Below are 23,150 nucleotides of genomic sequence, written 5' to 3'. Positions count from 1 at the left end.
GCCACTCACCATATGACCAGTGACCTTGGCAACCTGGCATTGCATCAGCCGTACCATGGTGATGATACGGTTCTCATCGGTGACGGCTCTGGCATTCCGATCTCTCACACTGGTTCATTGTCCTTGCCCTCTTCTACTAAAACTTTATCTCTCACAAATGTCCTTTGTGTACCAAACATTCATAAAAATTTCATATCCGTCTATCGACTTTGCAACTCTAACATGGTCTCTGTTGAATTTTTCCCTGCTTTCTTTCAGGTGAAGGATCTGATGTCGGGGGTCCCGTTACTCCGCGGCAAAACTAATGGCGAGCTTTACGAGTGGCCGGTTTCCATCTCCACCATCACCTCCTTCTTTGCATCCTCGTCCACAAAACCATCTCTCAAAGACTGGCACTCTCGTTTAGGCCACCCCTCCCACTCTATTCTTAAAACAATTGTTTCAAAGTTTTCTCTTCCTCATTTACAATCAGATTCACAGACCATGTTGTGCACTGATTGTGCTATTAATAAAAGCCACAAACTCCCATTTTCACAAACTTCTATTGTCTCCACTTATCCCCTCCAAATTATCTTCTCAGATGTATGGACCTCACCCGTTATCTTTGTTGACAACTTCAAATACTATCTAATCCTTGTTGTAGTTCTTAAACCAAAATGAGAGCCAACCGAAGAAAAGTTCGTGTAGTTCTTTTTTTTTTCTTTCCTGTACAGCAAGTAAATGATTTCAATATTTAATTTTTTTCCTTTTTTTGTCTTTGTTGTATCATCTGGAAAAAAAGAAAAAAAATTTACAAGTGAAACTGTACTAACAATTAAAACTGTTTTAAAAAACTGGAACATTAAGTGCTTCGTAAACTATGAAATATGTAGAACTAACTTACGATTAGTTTGACGCTGAAAAACTCAAGAAATAGAATAACGAAAATGATGTTTGATTTATGATTCTTGTGTTTTTGTGAGTTTTTAAAACTTGTTTTGTCTTTAAATTGTTGCATATTCATGGTATTTAGCATGTTTAGGTTAAATTTGTATCAAATTTGTTGTCTTTAGGTGTCATGAAGTGGAGATATGCAAGAAAAGGAAGCATTTGAGGAGTTTTTGAAACAAATGAGGAGTGATTTTTGCCAAAGTTGAAGATTGCATCAGAAGCAGGTTCAGGGAAACGCCTTCGGCCACGAGCAAACCGAAGTCTCCCTTCGGCCATATCATGCGGGTAGACAGCAACTGAAGGCTCGCCAGATGCCGAAATGGATTTGACAAATTGATATGTCTATATTTTATCTCTCCTTAGCATATATTTATCATGCATTTAGCTAGGATAACTTATTGTTTTGCATCATTCTCTAGTCTTTTCTATACACTTTGCATGTCTAGGTAGTTCTTGCATCATCCTTGCATACATTGTGCATTTTGGAATATTTCAGGTATCTAGGAGACGTTGGAAGCACAACCGTTCGAGCCATCCGTTCGAGTCAACCTTCCAGACGCCGCTCGAGCCACGCACTCCAGACGCCGTTCAAGCCACGCACTCAAGACACATCACTCGAGCCATTCTCAAGTCACCAGTCGGGAACACATCACTCGAGCCATTCTCAAGTCACCAGTCGGGAGCACATCGTTCGAGCCACTCATCATGCGACCACTCCACCCGTTCGAGCCGTTCCACTCGAGTGGGGTTTAGCTTTCGACGTTTTCATCAAAGATGTAGGTAATTGATTCATCTTTCCAACGTCGTTTATTTCAAGCAAATTGGAGGTGTGGTTCAAGAGTTATCATCGTTTTAGTGGATGCGTATACACCCAGCCCGAGCCAACACCACTCTAGATGGAGCCAACACCACTCTGGATCGAGCCAACACCACTCTGGGTCGAGCCAACACCACTCTGGGTCGAGCCAACACCCCTCCACTCCACCCAGTCGACCTCGCTCGAGCCAGCCTCACCGCACATCACTCGACCTCACTAGAGCCACTGGACGCACACCGACCAAATCGCGCATGTCAGGAAGACGCTGCGTCTCACACGCTTCAGGAGATTCCCGAACCGACGCTCTATCTTGTCGTTTTAAATTTTAGGGATTTACATGTTTTTACTATAAATACATTTTGTTAAGTTTTGGTTGAGACATCTTTTATTTCTCGTTTTGTTCTTTTCCTTAAGGTTTTACCTAGCCACCAAAAACGCTTTGAGACTTTGTAATCCGACATCTTTGAGTTTATTGAGTATTTACATTTGATTTCTTCTACAAAGTTGTTCTTCACATTTTTATCTATCTAAGAATGCTTGTTTCAATGTTTTCTGGGTTTGCATCCTTGATCTTAGGATGTAGAGTAGTGTGGTAGTTCTTGAGGATGGGATATATTAGGTGGATGATCTTAGGATGTAGAGTGTTTAAGCTTTGATTTGTATGATTCCCTTCTAGACTAGAGTTAGAAATACTTGTTTCTCTCTGATTAATTGGAACTAGGTCTTAGACATTTCCGCACCCAAAAGGTGTTCGATGAAATGTCTGACCAACTAGTGCCAGAGATTTACGTTTCTAGCCTAAGAGATTAGTTGTCTAGGATGTTTGTTGACGTGAATGAACTTGTTTTTCATGCCATGCTTGATCATGTTTCTCGAGCGAGAGTTAGGTTTGGAAGTGGTTGAGTTTCAGTAGCTTCTGTCAAGAGATTGGATTAGCTAAGAAGTGATGTTCATTGTTTAGGGATTCTCCACCGACATCAATTACTCCCATCCTTAGGACCTCTTTCTTTCTGATTTTTATTGCATTCCTGAGACTGTTTCGTTTCTTGCTGTTTCGTTCATGCTTAGACTCGTTTCTGTTTTCATTCATTTTTGGTTCTCGTCATGCATTCTCGTTTCTAGTTCTGTGACTCATTTTCGTTTTGCATTATGATCATTCTAGGATTGTTAGAAAAACGCTCTTTTTGAATTGGTTTGACTTGTGATTGCTTGATTGCATCTTGATTGCATCTTGATTGCTAGCAACATCCTATTTGGATTGACACCTTAAGTACTACAACACATAAGGTTAATTAAACCTGCTAGGACATACAAAAATCCTAGTATCAATTTGGCGCCGTTGCCATTTGGGATTCGTTTTGCTACATTTAAGATTTCAAGTTTTGCAAGATTAAGTTCTGTTACACTTCTCATTCTGAGTACTGACTTGCTTTGGTTGTCTGCTCGTTTGTTTTGCATCTCAGGTCCTGTTGATTGCAACCTTGCATGCACACCAGATCAAGAGGGCATCAAAATCTCCTTCCTGTTATCGATGACATCAATCGGTTGCAGCGACCATGACAAACTCGTATCTCCACTAATCATCCCGCACCAGTCACTATGGAACAACTTAATGGACCAAATCCGCGACCGCAAAACATTGGTGCTGGGGATGCACCGAACACTCACACTCAGCATGCTGGAATCGTTCCTCCCGCCGTGCAGAAAAATAACTTCCAAATCAAAAGTGGTATGATCACCATGATACAAGGAAACAAGTTTCACGGATTGCCTATGGAGGGATCAACGGCGTCTGTGCAGTCTCACCAAGATCAACGGCGTGAGTGAGGATGGTTACAAATTGCGCTTCTTTCCATTCTCCCTGGGAGATAAAGCTCATCAGTGGGAAATAACCTTCCCAAGGGATCAATCACCACTTGGGATGATTGCAAGAATGCATTATTGGCCAAGTTCTTCTCCAACTCCAGAACAGCCCGTCTCAGGAATGACATTTCTAGCTTTACTCAGAAGAGCTCAGAATCATTCTGTGAAGTCTGGGAGCGTTTCAAGAGTTACCGGAGCCAGTGTCCACATCACGGATTTAGCAACGAGTCACTACTGAGCACTCTATACTGTGGTGTCCTTCCAAAAATCTGCATGCTGCTTGACACTGCCTCTAACAGTGACTTCCTGAACAAAGATGTTGATGAAGGTTGGCAATTGGTTGAGAATCTCGCCTAGTCTGATGGCAACTAAAATGAGGACTATGACCGCACAGTTCGCGGCGATGCTGGGTCTAAGGAGAAGTACAAGAAGGACCTCAAGAATGTGAATGAGAAGCTTGACCGTATCTTGCTAAGCCAGCAAAGAAGCGTCCACTTCGTATCTAAGGATGACCCTTTCTAAGTTCTAGATGGGGAGAGTGAGCAGACTGAGGAGATCAGCTATATCCAGAATCAGGGTGGATTCAACAAGGGTTACAACCCCTACAAGACGAACCCCAATTTGTCTTACCGGAGCACCAATGTTGCAAATCCACAAGATCAGGTGTATCCTCCTCAGCAGCAGCGACAAGGTCAACAAAAACCTTTTGTGCCTTACAATCAAGGATTCGTACCCAAACAACAATTCTAGCAAAGTTACCAAGCTCCCTCAAGACCACCGCCAGGATTCCGCTCTCAACCAGTTCAGCCTACTCCAGCCCCATATCAAGAAATGAAGCAAATGATGCATCAACTTCTTCAGGGTCAAGCTAGCGGTTCTATAGATACTGCTAAAAAGTTTGCTGACCGTAGTCAGAGGATGAAATGTTCCTACAATGATCTAAATGTCAAATTTGAAGCTCTCAATTAAAAGATAAGGTATATGGAAGGCACATCTGCTTCTACTTCTGCACCAAAGCCTGGCCAATTCCCAGGGAAGGCTGTTTAGAACCCCAAGGAGTTTGCAAACGTAATTACGCTGAGAAGTGGGAAAATATTGCCTCCCAGACAGGGAGTTCCAAACGTAACTGAGGACAGTGCGGAATTAGATGGGGAGGATTTTTTTCAGGATGAAGCTCAGATAAAGAACCTAGTCGAAGCAGTCAATGACCCGGTTGAACCAGTGAAGCAGTCCGAACCTGAAGCTGGTAAGGAACAGTTTGTTTCTGATGAAAAACCTGTGAGATTCATCCCTCCACCATACAAGCCTCCTCTACCATTTCCAGTGAGGTTCAAGAAGCAACTTACTGAGAAGTACAAAGCCTTGTTCGAAAAACAAGTCAAGGAGATTGAGTTGAGAATGCCATTACTGGATGCATTCACACTTGTTCCTCACTACCAGAAATTCCTCAAGGACTTATTGATGGAGAGATCAAAAGAAGTTCAAGGCATGGTGGTACTAAGTCTAGAGTGCAGTGCAGTGCAATCATCCAGAAGAAGATTGTACCCAAGAAGCTCAAAGATCATGGATCATTCACTCTACCTTGCTCCCTTGGACCTATGTCTTTTAATAGGTGCTTATGTGATCTTGGCGCTTCAGTTAATTTGATGCCACTCTCTGTTGCTAAGAGGTTGGGTTTTACAAGGTTTAAGGGTTGTGACATCTCCCTCAACCTTTTTAGATAGATCAGTGAGACTTCCGCATGGTATGTTAGAAGACTTACCTGTTAGGATCAGAGACGTGGAAGTGCCAACCGACTTCGTGGTTCTGGAGATGGATGGAGAACCAAAAGATCCTCTGATTTTAGGAAGACCGTTCCTGACGACTGTTGGAGCCATCATTGATGTCATAAATGGCAAGATTGATCTCAATCTGGGCGACGACTTCATTATGAAGTTTGACATCAAGGATACTTTGAAGAAGCCACCAATAGGAGGACAAGTCTTTTACATTGAAGAGATGGATAAGTTGGCTGATGAGTTGTTGGAGGAACTCGCTGAGGAAGATCATCTCAAGACTGCTTTGACCAAGGATGGAGATGAAGGGTTCCTGCATGGGGAGACCACTTGTTACAAGAATCTGCTAGGCTCTCACAGAGAAACGGATGAACCAGAGGAGTTCGAGCAGCTATCTGACACAGAGGAGCTATGTGCAGTTGAGGCAGAAACTTCAGAACGTGAGATCTCCCACTCGACCGATGTCATGACCCGAATCAAAACACCAACGTCCCACTCGATCGAGCCACCGCTCAAGCCGCACACCTTCCACTCGACCGTGACCGCTCCTGACTCTCATGCTGACGACTGGTCGGAACTGAAGGCTCCAAAGGTAGAACTCAACACTCTCTCTTCTGGACTCAACTACGTTTTTCTGGGAACCAATTCTACTTATCCTGTCATAGTGAATGCTAGGTTGAGTGATGATGAATTGGGGTTACTAGTAACTGAGCTTAAAAAGTATAAAAAGGCTATAGGTTATTCTTTAGATGATATTAAGGGAATCTCACCTAGTATTTGAACGCATAGGATCAATCTTGAAAATGAATCTTATGCTAGTATTGAACCCCAAAGAAGATTGAACCCTAATCTGAAAGAGGTAGTAAAGAAAGAAATCCTAAAACTGCTTAATGTTGGAGTTATCTACCCTATCTCTGATAGTACTTGGGTATCTCCAGTGTACTGTGTACCTAAGAAAGGAGGAATAACTGTAATCAAAAACAAAAAATGAGTTAATCCCAACTAAGACCATCACAGGACATAGGATGTGCATTGACTACAGGAAGCTGAATGTTGTATCTAGGAAGGATCATTTTCCTCTGCCTTTTATAGATTAAATGTTGGAAAGACTAGCTAGTCATCCTTATTACTGTTTCCTTGATGGGTATAGTGGATTCTTCCAAATCCCTATCCACCCCTATTATCAGGAAAAGACAACTTTTACTTGTCCCTATAGCACTTTTGCCTACAGACGCACACCATTTGGTTTGTGCAATGCCCCTGCCACCTTTCAAAGGTGCATGATATCAATTTTCTCGGATTTGATTGAGGAGTCAGTGGAAGTGTTTATGGACGACTTCTCTGTATACGGTTCCACTTTCTCCTTCTGTTTGTTGAATTTGTGCAGGGTATTGACACGATGTGAGGAGACGAACCTGGTCCTGAACTAGGAGAAGTGCCACTTCATGGTAGAAGAAGGGATCATTCTGGGACACAAGATTTATGAGAAAGGAATTGAGGTTGATAAAGCTAAGATTGAGGTCATGGTTAAGCTTCAACCGCCTAAGACAGTGAAGGACATCAGAAATTTTCTGGGACACGCTGGGTTTTACAGGAGATTCATCAAGGACTTCTCAAAAATTGCAAGACCATTAACAAGGTTGCTGTGCAAGGAGGTTGAGTTCGAATTTGATGCAGCATGTCTGGAAGCTTTCAGCAAGATTAAGGAGGCCTTGGTTTCGGCATCCATAGTACAAGCTCCGAATTGGGATCATCCGTTTGAGATTATGTGTGATGCTTCAGACTTCGCAGTTGGAGCAGTTTTGGGACAACGTATTGACAAGAAGCTTCATGTCATCTACTATGCAAGTCGCACCTTGGACGAGACTCAAGGAAGGTATGCTACCACAGAGAAGGAACTCCTAGTAGTTGTGTTTGCATTCAAAAAATTTAGGAGTTATCTTGCGGGTTCGAAGGTCATTGTGTATACTGATCATGCTGCTCTGAAACACATTTACTCGAAGAAGGATACCAAGCCAAGACTGTTAAGATGGATTCTGCTTCTTCAGGAGTTTGACATGGAGATATTTGACAAGAAAGGCATAGAAAACGAAGTTGCAAATCATTTGTTTAGAATGAGGATTGAAGATGCTGTTCCCATAGATGATTCAATGCCTGAGGAACAACTTCTGGTCGCCCAGGTTTGTGAGAAGATGCATGACACAGGGGTTGAGAACCTAAAAATCAATTGTATGGTGATCACTTCAGACACTACACCATGGTATGCTGATTTCGTGAATTACAAGGTCTGTGGAGAAGTTCCTGATGAAATGGATCCCTACAGGAAGAAGATGTTTTTCAGAGAGGTCAAACACTACTTTTGGGATGAACCTTATATGTACAAAAGAGGTTCTGATGGTCTTTTCAGAAGGTGCATAGCAGAAGGGGAAGTGCAGGGAGTGCTTGAGCACTGTCACGGCTCCACCTATGGAGGTCACTTCGCCACATTCAAGACAGCTCAGAAGGTTCTACAAGCGGGTCTCTGGTGGCCTACCTTGTTCAAAGACACTCACAGTTTCATCACCAAGTGTGACGCTTGTCAAAGGATGGGCAACATCACAAGGAGGAATGAGATGTCCCAGAATCCGATCCTGGAAGTAGAAATATTTGATGTTTGGGGTATAGACTTCATGGGACCTTTCAACCCTCCATCAAATGGTAATGTCTATATTCTGGTGGTAGTTGATTATGTTTCTAAGTGGGTCGAAGCCATTGCCAGTCCTACCAATGATCACAAGGTTGTTCTGAAGCTGTTAAAAGTATAATTTTTATAAGGTATGGGATACCCAGAGCAGTGATCAGTGATGGTGGAACTCACTTCGTCAACAAGGTGTTTGAGAGTATGCTGAGAAAGTATGGAGTCAAACACAAGGTGTCTACTGCGTATCACCCTCAGACCAGCGGACAGGTTGAAGTCTCGAATAAGCAGATGAAGGGTATCTTGTCAAGGATTGTTGGGGTTTCGAAGAAAGATTGGTCTGTCAAGTTGGACGAGACTCTCTGGGCGTACAAGACAGCTTTCAAAACGCCGATAGGCAGAACACCATTTCAGTTGGTATATGGTAAAACATGTCATCTCCCTGTGGAGGTTGAGTACAAGGCGCTTTAGGCTATCAAGTTGCTGAACTTGGATATTGATACAGCTCAAGCTAAGAGGAATCTTGATCTACATGAGTTGGAAGAAATCAGACTTGATGCCTATGAGAGCTCAAAGATTTATAAAGAAAGAACCAAGAATTTTCATGATAAGAAAATTGTTGTCAAGGACCTCAAGGCTGGAGATTAGGTTTTGCTTTTCAACTCCAAACTTAAGTTATTTCCTAGAAAGCTTAAATCTAGGTGGTTTGGACCTTTTGACGTCAAGAAAGTTCTGCCATTCGGAGCCATCACTCTTCTGAACAAGGATGGTAGCGAATTCACTTTAAATGGTCAGAGAGTCAAGAAATATTTAGCTGATCAAGTCCGACCAGAGGGGTCTTCTGTGCTCCTCTATGAACCCCCAAAAGCCTAAAAAGCTGAAAAGTCAAGCTAGGGATTTTAAACAAGCTCATTTGGGAGGAAGTCCCAAAGGTATCACTGTAAATATTTTTTAGGATCCTTGTGTTTTTGATTTTTGTTTTTGGTTTTCTAGTGTCAAGGATCTACAGAAGTGAGTATGGGCAACAGCGATAGGGGATACAGAGAAAAGAAATTTTCGTCCACTCTCATCACACACTCGAGCCGACGTCCTCTTACTCGTTCCTCACCGTGTCTCTTGAGCCACGTTCCGATTGCCTTAATCGAGCCACGGTCCAACTACCAAAATCGAGCCATGTTCCGACTACCTCTCTCGAGCCACTCACGACACCCGCTTGAGCCCACATCAGGGCATGCACGGAGTCGAGCAGCAGATCAAACATCAAGGTGATTATCAGCTTACGGAGGTTGTTGTGTTGGTATCAGACCATGGTGAGTTCAGAGTCGATGACATGTAGTGTGACGAGCAGCCGAACATGTATCAGAACACGCAAGCGGTTGAGCAGCAAGTCAACCAACCAGCTGAGGTCACTTCCACGGATCCCAAACAAGGCGAAAGATAGAGTCAGTTTCACGCTTCTCCTTGGGCGAGCACAAACTCCTTCTTCTACTACTAAGGCACTCCTACCTTCCCTTTGTATATACCATTTCATTCATGCATTGTTTTTGTTGTGATTCTCAAATCCTTATGCAATTTAAGTTCGGGGGAAGGTTTGAGATGATGTATCTGATGTTGTGTTTTGTGATTCTTATTTTCAAATTTTTGCATCATATCATGTTTGCGTTTGCATCCATCTATTTGCATAAAAAAACCAAAAAAATTTGAAAAAAAAATCGAAAATTTCCACAAAAACAGAGTGTTCATGTAGTTTGCACTTGCATATTAGGATTGAGTCTAGGGTTATTCATATAAGGTTGTTGCATTTAGCATAGGGGTTGATGATGATTGTAACCTTGTTAGCATGCTCGATTCAACAAGATAGGATCAAGGCCCTTGTTATTAGTTCTTTGATGCTTGTTGATTGAACTTGAAATGTAAGACTGAACCAGGTTTTCAAATTCTCGAAATTGCATTCTAGTCCTCATTGAAGCATGTTTTGAATTGACGTCATTCCCTATTTATCTGAACCTAATCCTGATTTGCAATTATCTTGTTATGCATTGAAAGTGAACTCATGGATACCATATACATACTTGGATTGTCTTTCACATTTTTACCACCCTTGTCAATCCAAGTAGCTGATTCCCATCTTTGGAACAGTTCCCCGCACCTTTGACCAACCGTTCTTTCAAGCCAATTGTATTCGTGAGTGTCAAGCCTTTTCCGAGTGGAGCTTGTTAGAAAGTGTTAGATTCTAACCGACAAGAGTAGGATGCTGTGTAGTTCTAGTTCGCGTTATCCGGACTAGTAGGACTAGGTGAGAACTCGATTTTGGATATTGGGTATGGATTTGTGCACAAAAGTGAAGAGCAAAAAGAAAGTAAAGGGTAGAAAGTCTTTAGGAGGGGGATGTGTTTTCAAAGTTTACAAGTCTAGTAAAGGATTTGGGTTGAGCAAAGTAAAAAGAGTTATTGGTTCGAGGCATAAAATAAAAGTTTAGACAAAGAAAAGAAAGTAAAAATGCTTAAGATGTCTAGAGTCCTTAGAAGAAAAGAAAAAGAACCATAGTGATAATAAGGATTTCCCAATCCGCTAGAATGAAAAGAAGTGAACTCCTCCTAAGACTAAGTGTAAAGAGTTTGAGATGATGTTTCTGATGAAGAATAGAGATATGACCAACTTCGGGGTTAGAATGTTAGGACTGAGTTTCCCTGGGGACCTTTGGGTAGACAAGGCGCTGCTCTTGTATGTATCAGTTGGTTTCAACCTTTAGCCTTCTCTTAAGCTCAACTCCTTTTCATGAGAAAACCTTGTTCAGTATTGATAAAACCACTTGAGAAGGAGACCATCTTCGTCTCTGACCTTTATTCACGGTTCTCTGTTAATAAATGTTAAAGGGAGTGATTGATAGGATTGCATGTGTAGATTAAAGATCAGAATCGTTTCAATTAAGTTAAGAAATAAAGTTCTTTCACCTTGCATCATAGAACTAAAAACAAGGACCTTGATTCTAACTACTCTATTCAGCATGTTTTAGGTTCTGAGACCCCGTCTTCACAACTCTTTTCCATACTTTGTTCTTGATCGTTGCTTGAGGGCAAGCAAAGATTAAGTTTGGGAGAGTTGATATGTCTATATTTTGTCTCTCCTTAGCATATATTTATCATGCATTTAGCTAGGATAACTCATTGTTTTGCATCATTCTCTAGTCTTTTCTGTACAATTTGCATGTCTAGGTAGTTCTTGCATCATCCTTGCATACATTGTGCATTTCGGAGTATTTCAGGTATCTAGGAGACGTTGGAAGCGCAACTGTTCGAGCCAACCTTCCAGACGCCGCTCAAGCCACGCACTCCAGATGCTGTTCGAGCCACACACTCTAGACACATCACTCGAGCCATTCTCAAGTCACCAGTCGGGAACACATCACTCGAGCCATTCTCAAGTCACCAGTCGGGAATACATCGTTCGAGCCACTCATCATGCGACCACTCCACCTCGTTCGAGCCGTTCTACTCGAGTGGGATTTAGCTTTCGACATCTTCACCAAAGTTGTAGATAATTGAGTCATCTTTCCAACGCCATTTATTTCAAGCCAATCGGAGGTGTGGTTCAAGAGTTATCATCGTTTTAGTGGATGCGTATACACCCAGCTCGAGCTAACACCACTCTGGGAGCCAACACCACTCTGGATCGAGCCAACACCACTCTGGGTCGAGCCAACACCACTCTGAGTCGAGACAACACCCCTCCACTCCAACCAGTCGACCTCGCTCGAGCCAGCCTCACCGCGCATCACTCGACCTCACTTGGAGCCACTGGACGCGTACCGACTAAATCGCGCATGTCAGGAAGACGTTGCAATCTCACATGCTTCAGGAGATTCCCGAACCGACGCTCTATCTTGTCGTTTTAAGTTATAGGGATTTACATGTTTTTACTATAAATACATTTTGTTAAGTCTTGGTTGAGACATCTTTATTTCTCGTTTTGTTCTTTTCCTTAAGGTTTTACCTAGCCACCAAAAACGCTTTGAGACTTTGTAATCCGACATCTTTGAGTTTATTGAGTATTTACATTTGATTTCTTCTACAAAGTTGTTCTTCACATTTTTATCTATCTAATAATGCTTGTTTCAATGTTTTCTGGGTTTGCCTCCTTGATGATGATTTTTGGATCTGAGTAGTATGGTAGTTCTTGAGGATGGGATAGATTAGGTGGATGATCTTAGGATGTAGAGTGTTTAAGCTTTGATTTGTATGATTCCCTTCTGGACTAGAGTTAGAAATACTTGTTTCTCTCTGATCAATTGGAACTAGGTCTTAGACATTTCCGCACCCAAAAGGTGTTTGATGAAATGTTTGACCAACTAGTGCTAGAGACTTACGTTCCTAGTCTAAGAGATTAGTTGTCTAGGATGTTTGTTGACGTGAATGAACTTTTTTTTCTAGCCATGCTTGATCATGTTTCTCTAGCGAGAGCTAGGTTTGGAAGTGGTTGAGTTTGAGTAGCTTATGTCAAGAGATTGGATTAGCTAAGAAGTGATGTTCATTGTTTAGGGATTGTTTGCTTGTGACATGTTAGACACTCTATAGACAGATACTCCACCGACATCAATTACTCCCATCCTTAGGACCTCTTTCTTTATGATTTTTATTGCATTCCTGAGACTGTTTCGTTTCTTGTTGTTTCGTTCATGCTTAGACTTGTTTCTGTTTTCATTCATTTCGGTTCTCGTCATGCATTCTCGTTTCTAGTTCTGTGACTCATTTCCGTTTTGCATTCTGACCATTCTAGGATTGTTAGACAAACACTCTTTTTGAATTGGCTTGACTTGTGATTGCTTGATTTCTTCTTGATTGCTAGCAACATCCCATTTGGATTGACACCTTAAGTACTACAACACATAAGGTTAATTGAACCGGCTAGGACATACAAAAATTCTAGTACCACGAACAAAGCTCATTCAGCCATCCCCTTTGGCCACATGGTGACCGAACATGTTATTTGGCCGGGACAAGACCGAAGGAGCCTAGTACGGCAGTACCGCACCGGATCCGATCTGGTTGTCCAGGATCAACAGTTCGCTTTTATCTTTCCTATAAATACATTAACACTACTTTGGGGAGAGGAGATGCTTTGTTTTAGGCTTTGATGAGGGTTCTAAACTTTTCTTAAAGTTTCTCTATTTAGATCTTGTTTTGAATCTTGGTTTTTTGAAGTTTCAAGTGGCATTTTCTCTGAAATCTTTTATCTACCTTTTCTGATCATGATCTCACAGACATCAAACTCATTTCTCTATGTTTTCATGATCATGACTGAGTAGTCTCTTAGGATTTTTGGATTATGGTAAACGCCGACATTTTCTTTGTAGTGCTAGTGTGAGTCTTTATTCTTTTTAAGACTGCAATCTCATTATCGTTAAAAGCGCTTAATTATCCAATCTTCAGTAACAAAAATATATCCAATCGGGAAAGGTAGCAGAATTTAAAAATATCAATCTGCCGCACATGTTTTTAATGATGAAAAATTTTAGATTGACGAAAAGGCCACAATGACTATATTGTCATTTGGAGAACTAGCGTGCCTTTGGGATCCCCTCGGTGCCAAAGTTCATGCTCACGTCAACAGAACCCTTTGAATCCATATCTACGCTCCCTCCTCTTCTTGAAGTATCATATGCAAGACAATCTTTTAGGTCATTTACCACTCGAGACATGTTTGGTCTTCTTGCTGAAGAAGGATTAACACAAGACATGGCTAATTCAAGAGCCTTCCAGACTGAACCGCTATCATAATCTTGCTGAAGGTTTGGATCTATAATACTTCTAATATCTCCTTTTTGAAGCATTAGCCCAACCCATTCTACTATGTGAGTTTTTTCACGCGCATGTTGGATTATAGGTCGGTTTGTTATGATCTCAAGTAGTACAATTCCAAAACTATAGACATCACTCTTTTCACTCAGCCAATTGGTTTGATAGTACCTACAAAACAAGATATGAGACAAAGTTATATATCCACAAACATATGTCCACCGAGAAATACTACTTAAGGAGATGGGGATTTGTAAGTAACATATAGAATGTCCTAATAGGCTAATACTCACTCGGGATCAAGATATCCCGGAGTGCCGGCGACAACGGTGGACACATATGTTTCATTCGCAGTGGGAAAAGATCTTGAAAGTCCGAAATCAGCTAGCTTAGCTTGAAAATGTTCGTCCAATAGAATGTTTGAACTTTTGACGTCTCTGTGAACCATTGCGGGTTTGCATCCTGTGTGTAAATACTCCAACCCTACATAACAATTTTATCTTTGTTAATTAACAAATTATAGGCATATATGAATAACTGAATATACTTAAGGTTTAAAATATCTATGCTCCAATGTGACAACGCTCATTCATGAGGAAAATATAAAAGTATATTTAAAATAGTTTAGGATGAACCTTGTGCGGCATCCACAGTTATTATTAGTCTAGTTTTCCAGCTCAAGACAGAGCCACTCCATTTCCCTGTATTAATCCAGCACAAATTTTGTTTAAAGGCATTTCAACATAGAAAAGGTTTACAGAAACAATATAGTTTTTGTTCCCACGGATCGAAAACCGTACTTGATAATTACGCAAATCGGTAAGTAGATATTTTTATTTTACCTGACAAATGTTGTTTTAGGTCTCCGTTGGGCATGTACTCGTAGATGAGACCTAAGTGCTCTCCTTCATCACAATATCCAACAAGGTTCACCAAATTTATATGGTGAACTCTCAAAAGAAGTTCCACCTAATGGCCAACCATCAATCAACTTATAATTATCTCAAATAAAAAAGAAGGAAAGATACGTAAGTATTTGTATTAATTATTAGACAAGTACCTCTGCCTTAAATTGCTTGTACCCTTGAGCTGATGATTGGGAGAGCACTTTAACAGCTATTTGTTCAGCACCATTTATAAGACCATGATAAACGACTCCAAATCCTCCTTCACCTAGAACCCTTTGAAAGTTATTTGTCATCGTTGTAACCTCATCATGAGTAAACCTTCTATTTTTTGTCAGAAATGAAGGTTCAGATTCATAAGAATCTCCACTATCTTCTACCGTCCCACTTTTTGTGGGTTGCTTATCTGCGTGATTTAGAGTTTCATAATCAACTTTAATCCTTAGATTTGTTTTTGAATGTTAAATGCTAGTAATCTAACCTGCAGACACCATTTTCTTCCGGATCACGAAAATGAGAAGCGAGATAACTATGATAACAACCACAGAAGCTACCGACGCGACAACTGGTACTAAGAATTTCTTTTTTTCCTTTACAATGCATGAGTTAACTCTGCAAAGCTCTGGATTTTCTTGATAGCTACACAAATTACATGCGGTTATGAGGATGTCAATCACTTAAAATTGTTGCATTAAGTGTTTAAAACGAGATTTATTAGGTCAAATCTTACATTAACAAAAGTCCATCGTTTTGTCTATCAAGGAGGGCTTGAGGAATTGAACCACTTAATTTGTTCTTACTTAAGTTTCTGTTATGCCAAAAAAAAAAAAAAAGACAGAGGACATTATAAACATGTCCTGAAATACGTTAGGAGATGTTCATTAATCATTATATTTCAGAATAACTTACATGACCAACAACGACTTCATCTTGGCAAGATATTTAGGGACTTCTCCGGTCAAGGTATTATTGGATAAGTCCCTGAAATATGCAGGATTCAGTCCAAACTATTTACATTTTTTTTTCTCAGTTTATTTAAAATAGTATTATGGTTAATATGTATGCAAGTGTGGTATACAGTACCACTGGAACTTACAGTTCTTGAAGTTGTGTCAGATTTTGTATACTTGGTACTATGATCCCTGTCAATCCTTGTGATGATAAGTTCCTAATTGTTATAATAGAATCGTAAAATCATTTTTAAGTTGTCAGATATTCAGTTAAAGTCATTTTCGAATCTGAATTAAACTTACAAGGACGTTATTCTTGGTGGACTGGAAATTTCTGTGTAGTTGCATTTTAGATGTTCCCAGAAAACGTCTTGAGGAACACATGGATCGCCTTGCCAACTGATTTTAGATAGCCTATACGTATCTTTGATATTTTTGATTGCCGAAACTGTCATAGAAATAGGATAATGTAAGAACTATAATATGAAAGTATCGTCTTAGAATAAACTAAAATAGTGGAACTTTGGTGAAATACCATCACTTGGGTTAGTTTCCGCAAATGGAAACTCAATGATACTGAAAGCCTCAATAGCGTTGATCAGAGGTGGAAGAGTTGACTTCTTCGTTCTTACTAGTCGCAATGAGCAGAACCCTTCAGGGCACTGTACTGTTGAAAAGGTTATAGTACGTTGCTCTAACTTAGGCGGACTAAAAGCTGAATAATTAGAGTTTTCGTTGAAGTAAATGTCAAATTCCCTGGTTTCGTTGGCTCGCAAGGCTTGTATCTCGGCAAAGTGGAGGTACACATAAACTGCAGCGGTAGGGGGTTTCGTTGACCAGTAGATTTCTAATGGCAAACTGTCATTCAAAGGGGTTGCCGCTGTCGCCAGCGCAAGTTTTGGTGTTTCATAGATTCCGGGACTGCTTATACTGAAGGTTGTGTTTATTATACGCCATTCTAAATATTCATGATAGTAAGGAGACCAAATTCGATCATGGATATCATGAGGATACCTGCCATATGTAAGAATTTTGTATTAGACCAAATTCTCTTTGCCTTGCAGTTATGTTTAATAAACTCGAAACATAACTCCGTTTCTAGTTTCTACCTGCAATAATCTTGTATTAGCCATATTTAAGAATCTTGCAATAAACCAGAAACTGAGTTATGTATCTATATTAATAAGAAAGCACTAGATCATGATCCGCTGTATACAGCAGAGAAGTTTTACATAATTTTTTTTGTTTGTTAATATACTGTTTTAATACTAACTTTTAATATACTATTTTTTTTTAAATTTTAGTGATTTAGTATACAATCCGCATTATTATTGTGACAACCCGTCCGGCGGACCCCACTAGCCCACCGCTAGCTGCCCTAACGGACCGTCCGTGGACCCTGCTAGCCCACCGCTAGCCATCCCAACGGACTCCAAGCTGGCCCTGCAGGGCATCGATCCTAACACATCACTGTGGATATCCCAATCCACCAGTAGGTTATTGGTGCGCCAGACGTTCCTCGAACCCTGGTCCTCACCCTTTAACAACCTTTCCACAGGACAAGCTGTCACCAAGGGAATGATAGAAATGATGGCATGTGTATACTAAGGTTCGGAATTGTTTCAGGTTGTGATGAGCTTGTCTAAAGTTTTTAAATAGAGTTCCTTCACCATGCATCATAGAACTAAAAACAAGGACCTTGATTCTAATTACTCTATTCAGCATGTTTTAGGTTTTGAGACCCCATTTTCACACCTCTTCTCCATACATTGTTCTTGATCGTTTGCTTGAGGGCAAGCAAAGAATAAGTTTGGGAGAGTTGATATGTCTATATTTTGTCTCCTTTTAGCATATGTTTATCATGCATTTAGCTAGGACAACTGATTGTTTTGCAATATTTTCTAGTCTTTTCTATACACTTTGCATGTCTAGGTAGTTCTTGCATCATCCTTGCATACATTGTGCATTTTGGAGTATTTCAGGTATCTAGGAGACGTTGGGAACACATCGCTCAGCATCGCCGTTCGAGTCGCTGTTCGTCGTCGTTCGAGTCACCCACTCGAGCAATACCTTGACCGTCGATCGAGTCGTCACCCACTCGAGCAACACCTTGACCGTCGATCGAGTCGCCATCCGAGTCGTCCTTCGAGCCACCGGCCTGGGGATTCAGCTTTCGACGATTTCATCAAAGTTGTAGAGAATTGAGTCATCTTTCCAATGCCATTTATTTCAAGCCAATCGGAGCTGTGGTTCAAAAGTTATCATCGTTTTAGTGGAAGCGTATACATCCAGCTCGAGTCGCACTGTCGTGCCGTTCGAGTCGTGCCGTTCGAGTTGCGCTGTCATGCCGTTCGAGTCGTGCCATTCGAGTCGCGCTGTCGTGCCGTTCGAGTTGTGCCATTCGAGTCGCGCTGTCGTGCCGTTCAATTCGTGCCGTTCGAGTTGCGCTGTCGTGCCGTTCGAGTCGCGCCACTCGAGCCAACGCCATCACTCCACTCGAGCCAACGCCATCATTCACTCGAGCCATCACTCGTTCGCACATGTCAGGAAGACGTTCCATCTTACACGCTTCAGGAGATTCCCAAACCGACTCTTCATCTTGTCGTTTTAAGTTTTAGGGATTTTATGTCTTTACTATAAATACGTTTTGTTAAGTCTTTGCGACATCATCTAAGTTTTTTATCTCGTTTTTATTTTGTAAGGTTTCCCTAGCCACCAAAAAACCGTTCTCAGACTTTGTATCCAGATATCTTTTGATACATTGAGTATTTGCATTTGATTTCTTTGACAAACTTGTTTATCTTATTTTTACCTATCTAAGAATGCTTGTTTCAATGTTTTCTGAGTTTGTGTTGTTGATGATGATTTCCGGATCTGAGTAGTGCGTTAGTTCTTGAGGATGGGATAGATTAGGTGGAGGATCTTAGGATGTAAGGTGTTTAAGCTTGATTTGTATGATTCCCTTCTGGACTAGAGTTAGAATTACTAGTTTCTCTCTGATCAATTGAAACTAGGTTCGAGACATTTCCACACCCAAAAGGTGTTCGATGAAATGTCTGACCAACTAGTGCCAGAGACTTACGTTCCTAGCCTAAGAGATTAGTTGTCTAGGATGTTTGTTGACGTGAATGAACTTGTTTGTCATGCCTGCTCGACCACGTTTCTCTAGCGAGAGCTAGGTATGAAAGTGGTTGAGTCTGAGTAGCTTTTACCAAGAGATTGGATTAGCTAAGTTGTGATGTTCATTGTTTAGGGATAGATTGCTTGTGGTATGTTAAACACTCTGTAGACTAGGATACTCCACCGACATCAATTACTCCCATCCTTAGGACTTTTATCCTTTTGATTGATATTACATTCCTGAGATTGTTTCGCTTCTTGCTTTTTAGTTCATGCTTAGACTCGTTTCTGTTTTTATTAATTTTCATTTCTTGTCTTGCATTCTCTTTTCTAGTTCCAGAACACATTTCCGTTTGCATTTTTGTCATTCTAGGATTGTTAGAAAAAACACTCTTTTTGAATTGGCTTAACTTGTGATTGCTTGATTGTATCTTGAGTGTTAGCAACATCCCATTTGGATTGACACTTTAAGTACTACAGCACATAAGGTTAATTGAACCTGCTAGGATAGGAGACACAAAAGTCCTAGTATCATCTTCTAAATATATCTATATTAATTAAGAAACATTATATATATAAATATTTAAAATATTTTAATTATGTTTGGTTATAAGAATAGTATAGATAGTTAACTAAACTTGTTTGGATATGAATATAAGTATTTAATGGTATCCAATAGTAAATATTTCCAAAATATATTTTTGAGCAAAAAATGCTGCAATTATACTAGTATAGATGTAAAAGTACATTCATTTCTTTTATTGATTCAGATGGTTGCGTTGTTGTGCCATGATATTATTGTTATGGATAAATTAAATAAGATTGGAAGTGGGATATCATATCATTTTATTTATACATGCTATTACTAAATTTATGTTTGAAGACACAACATTATACTCCGGATCGTGACAGCAAGACCACTACAGCAACACCACTCTGCCACTTATAATACTCTGTCGCGTATTTAAGTCGTCTGCATAATAGGATTAACAATAGATCGAATCTTGTCGATCCAAAAAGATGCAAAATAAAAAACAATATCTACTAAATTAGCTTGATATATTATAAAGAGCACATTTGAAATATGAATAGTATGTTATATGGGTGAATAGATGTGCGAGCAAAACTCACAAAACTAAGTTTAATCGGAAACTTAAAAGAGGGTTTAGAATGAAGAAGTGGATTGTTTATTGACCAAGAACAGCTTAAAAATTACGAGAAATGTCTAACTCTTAGAGAAAACTTAAGCTTAGGGTTATTGAGTATGATTTTTCCTCCTTTCTCTGGGTGCCCGAATTCCCTTTTATATTTTCGAGATCTCGATTGCTCGATAAGATTTGTTTGCATTATTCTCTTTTATTAGGTCGGCTTGCCCTCGACAAGACGACAAGTGCCGAAATGTTTAGCCTTAAACTGATAACTAGATTCTTTATTGGGCCTGGACTGAAGTTCCTAAATGGATTAGTTTTGGTTTGAATTACGTTAACCAGATGATGCTAAACCACACTCTACACTACTATCTCAGAGAGTACATGACCATTTAGACATTCTCACTCCGATATCAGAGGAGCATTTTAGTCATAGTTTTATCTTAAGTACAACATATTTTTCTTAGCTACTTTTCTAAAACAGATTCCAATAATTGTGTTTATAACACTTAGCCTTTGCTAGGATATATAAGCCTAATCTATATTAACATTTTTAAAATACATTTGGTATGTTCTATCTTTATAGTTTTTTTTATTTAAATTTTTATTTGCAATGTTAATCCCTACAAAATTTAGTTACCAAAATTCTAAAATTAATTATAGGTAAGATTTAAAAGATAACGAAATCTCTCAACCTAATTAAAACATATATATGTGATTACCTTTAGACTTTTGTTTAATTTTATATTTAAATTATTTTGAATTATTATATAATCTATTAGTTAATAATATTAGTAATTTTTTTTTCATATGATGTAATTCAAAATTTCTAAACGGACATATATTACTCAACTAATGAATAAAATAAAATATATATATACAATGTCCTACATCACCTAAAAGCACACATGACAAAGATTCAGAATCATACTATAAAAGAGATACTAAATTGACTCTGAATAAAAATGATGTGGACACTTGATCTAATTTAAAAAACATTTCAGTTTATTCCAGTTTTTTATTTTAGAGAATTTAAACTTTTAAAAAATTTCAAAAAACTATAAATACTTGTACTTTATAGGAAGTTTAAATATTATAAATATTTTAATTTTTCAAAAATTTAAACTTTATAAAACGAGATATTTATAATATTTAACTTTTATGAAGTTTCACATATTATAAATATTTAAATTTCTTACAAAGTTTAAATATTATAAATATCTCTATTTTTTTAAAAAACAAACTTTATAAAACGTTTAAAATATTAAAAATATATTTAAATTTTTACAAAATTTGTCCTGCGGTATACCACGAGGTAAAATATCATGAAACGATGTTATATGGTAGGACATGTTTGGGTTAATATTAATATAAATTTAAGATATCATTAATTATGTACTACCAGGATAAGAAACCATTTCATTATTTTGTTAACAATATTAATATTAGAGTAATAGACATATTAATTGTCCTGCAGTATATTGTGGATTAAATCATACATTAACAATCAAAATACAAATAATAAAATTTTAAACAGTGAACAAAGCAAACAAAATTAACAAAGATATAATACTTCTAATTTATTTATTTTATCAAATCATTTGTCCCACGGTGTAACGCGAGTCAAATCTAGTATATATTGTACACATCAATCACATACAAATAATAGGGCAATCAATCATTAGAAAATAAGAATATATTTTGTCCAACTCTTCTTTGCATTTTATACCCACCTTTATTTCAAGCTCTTCAAGAAGGAATGGTATATGGTTTACACAACCATATATACAAAAATATATATATGGTTTACACACCCATAGATAGAATTTTTTGTTTTCAAAGTTAACCATTAACAGAATCATGATATCAAGTATATTGTTTAGTGTCACATGTCAAAAATGAGTTTTTTCTTCAACATAGTATGAAAACTAATTAAGAAAATAAAGGATATCAACATATAAATTATATGTCTGTAGTTAAAAAAGATAGACTAATAAGGAAAACTAATAAAGACAAATATATCTTATATAATATGAGAAGGTTTTTCTCAACTTTTGCTAAGGGGATGACACTTGTCTTCCTATATTTCTGACACCTGTATTTTTTTGTTTGGACCTAATTAACTATAGTTTAGACCTAATTAACTACATGCCCATAAAAAAAAAAACCATATGTATTTCATTTCTTCTTTAATTAGAAACATATGCAACCCCTAAGAGCAAACCCATCGGTGATCCTTTAAAAGTGAGATCTCAAATTTATTTTGATAATATTTTAATACAATAGTATTATTTAATTTTATTAGTTATTTGTGTTTTTAAATCGAATCAATCAGAACATGACACCTAAGCTAGAGAGGGTTAGAAGAGTGTCTGGCTGGGTCTGCTCCGAGACCTCGTGTCTATCTTTTTGCTCAACTTTTTAATTTTTATTTTTTATTTTTTATTAAGAGACACTCGTATTGAGATGTGCGTTGGCCTTGCTCTAAGAATCTAAAGCCACCCTTATATCAGTCTGTGGTTGGTTTCATCTTGGAACTATATACCAACATTTAATTAAATTTATAGGTTTGAATTCTTGGGTTTAATTTCTGTGTTTGAATCTTATATAATTTTTATAGGCACAAACATAATCAAATTTAAGTAAGATGGTGGGTAGGTATTATTTAAGTAAATTAGTTTAAATTTTTAAAAAATTGTTTATATAAAATTAAAATTTTGAGCTTACTTTCTAGAAAATTATGTAAGATTATGAGATAGTTTTGATCTAATTCTATAATTATTTTGTTCGATTCGCACTTATTATTTCAAACGTTATGTTATTTTTGAATTACATAAAATTAAGAAGTTTTTCATAATAGGAATTTCAGAATTAATTATGAACATAATCAGTTATGTTTTGATTTGAAATAATACCATCATTTTATGCATTGCCTTATACCTACTATTTTCCTCAATTTTCATTTTTGTTTATATTACTTCTCATTTTTAACTTATTATTTTGAAACACTTGCGAATTTATGGTCATTAATATTGGATTTCAATCCCTTCTCCTTCTTAAAGGCTCAAACATTTTATAAAGTTTAGTTTTCTAAAAACAACCTATTACCATACAAACACATCCTCTTTCAGACTATTGTGAAAACAAAAACATTTACTTTCTATTATATC

At 38.4% G+C, this 23,150-nt stretch overlaps 1 protein-coding gene across 2 annotated transcripts in view; it reads right to left on the bottom strand.

The window, feature by feature from the left end:
* Positions 13,553-23,150, bottom strand: part of LOC104786798 (probable leucine-rich repeat receptor-like protein kinase At2g28990) — a 16,224-nt gene continuing 6,626 nt past the window's right edge. Inside the window, exons 3-13 of one of the 2 annotated variants that reach the window (XM_010512249.2) lie at positions 16,248-16,726; positions 16,016-16,160; positions 15,859-15,930; positions 15,672-15,743; positions 15,493-15,570; positions 15,244-15,401; positions 14,918-15,168; positions 14,700-14,826; positions 14,493-14,558; positions 14,151-14,340; positions 13,553-14,028 (exon numbers count right to left, since the gene is read on the bottom strand). In XM_010512249.2, the coding sequence (XP_010510551.2) occupies positions 13,620-14,028; positions 14,151-14,340; positions 14,493-14,558; positions 14,700-14,826; positions 14,918-15,168; positions 15,244-15,401; positions 15,493-15,570; positions 15,672-15,743; positions 15,859-15,930; positions 16,016-16,160; positions 16,248-16,726 (2,047 nt within the window). In that variant the 3' untranslated portion in view covers positions 13,553-13,619. The remainder of the gene's footprint in view (positions 14,029-14,150; positions 14,341-14,492; positions 14,559-14,699; positions 14,827-14,917; positions 15,169-15,243; positions 15,402-15,492; positions 15,571-15,671; positions 15,744-15,858; positions 15,931-16,015; positions 16,161-16,247; positions 16,727-23,150) is intronic. The other variant, XM_019245471.1, reaches the window with a different exon arrangement.

Source organism: Camelina sativa, chromosome 5, assembly GCF_000633955.1.
Source record: "Camelina sativa cultivar DH55 chromosome 5, Cs, whole genome shotgun sequence".
In the NCBI taxonomy this organism is placed as follows: Eukaryota; Viridiplantae; Streptophyta; class Magnoliopsida; order Brassicales; family Brassicaceae; genus Camelina; species Camelina sativa.
This window is presented reverse-complemented; position numbering and strand designations above follow the sequence as displayed.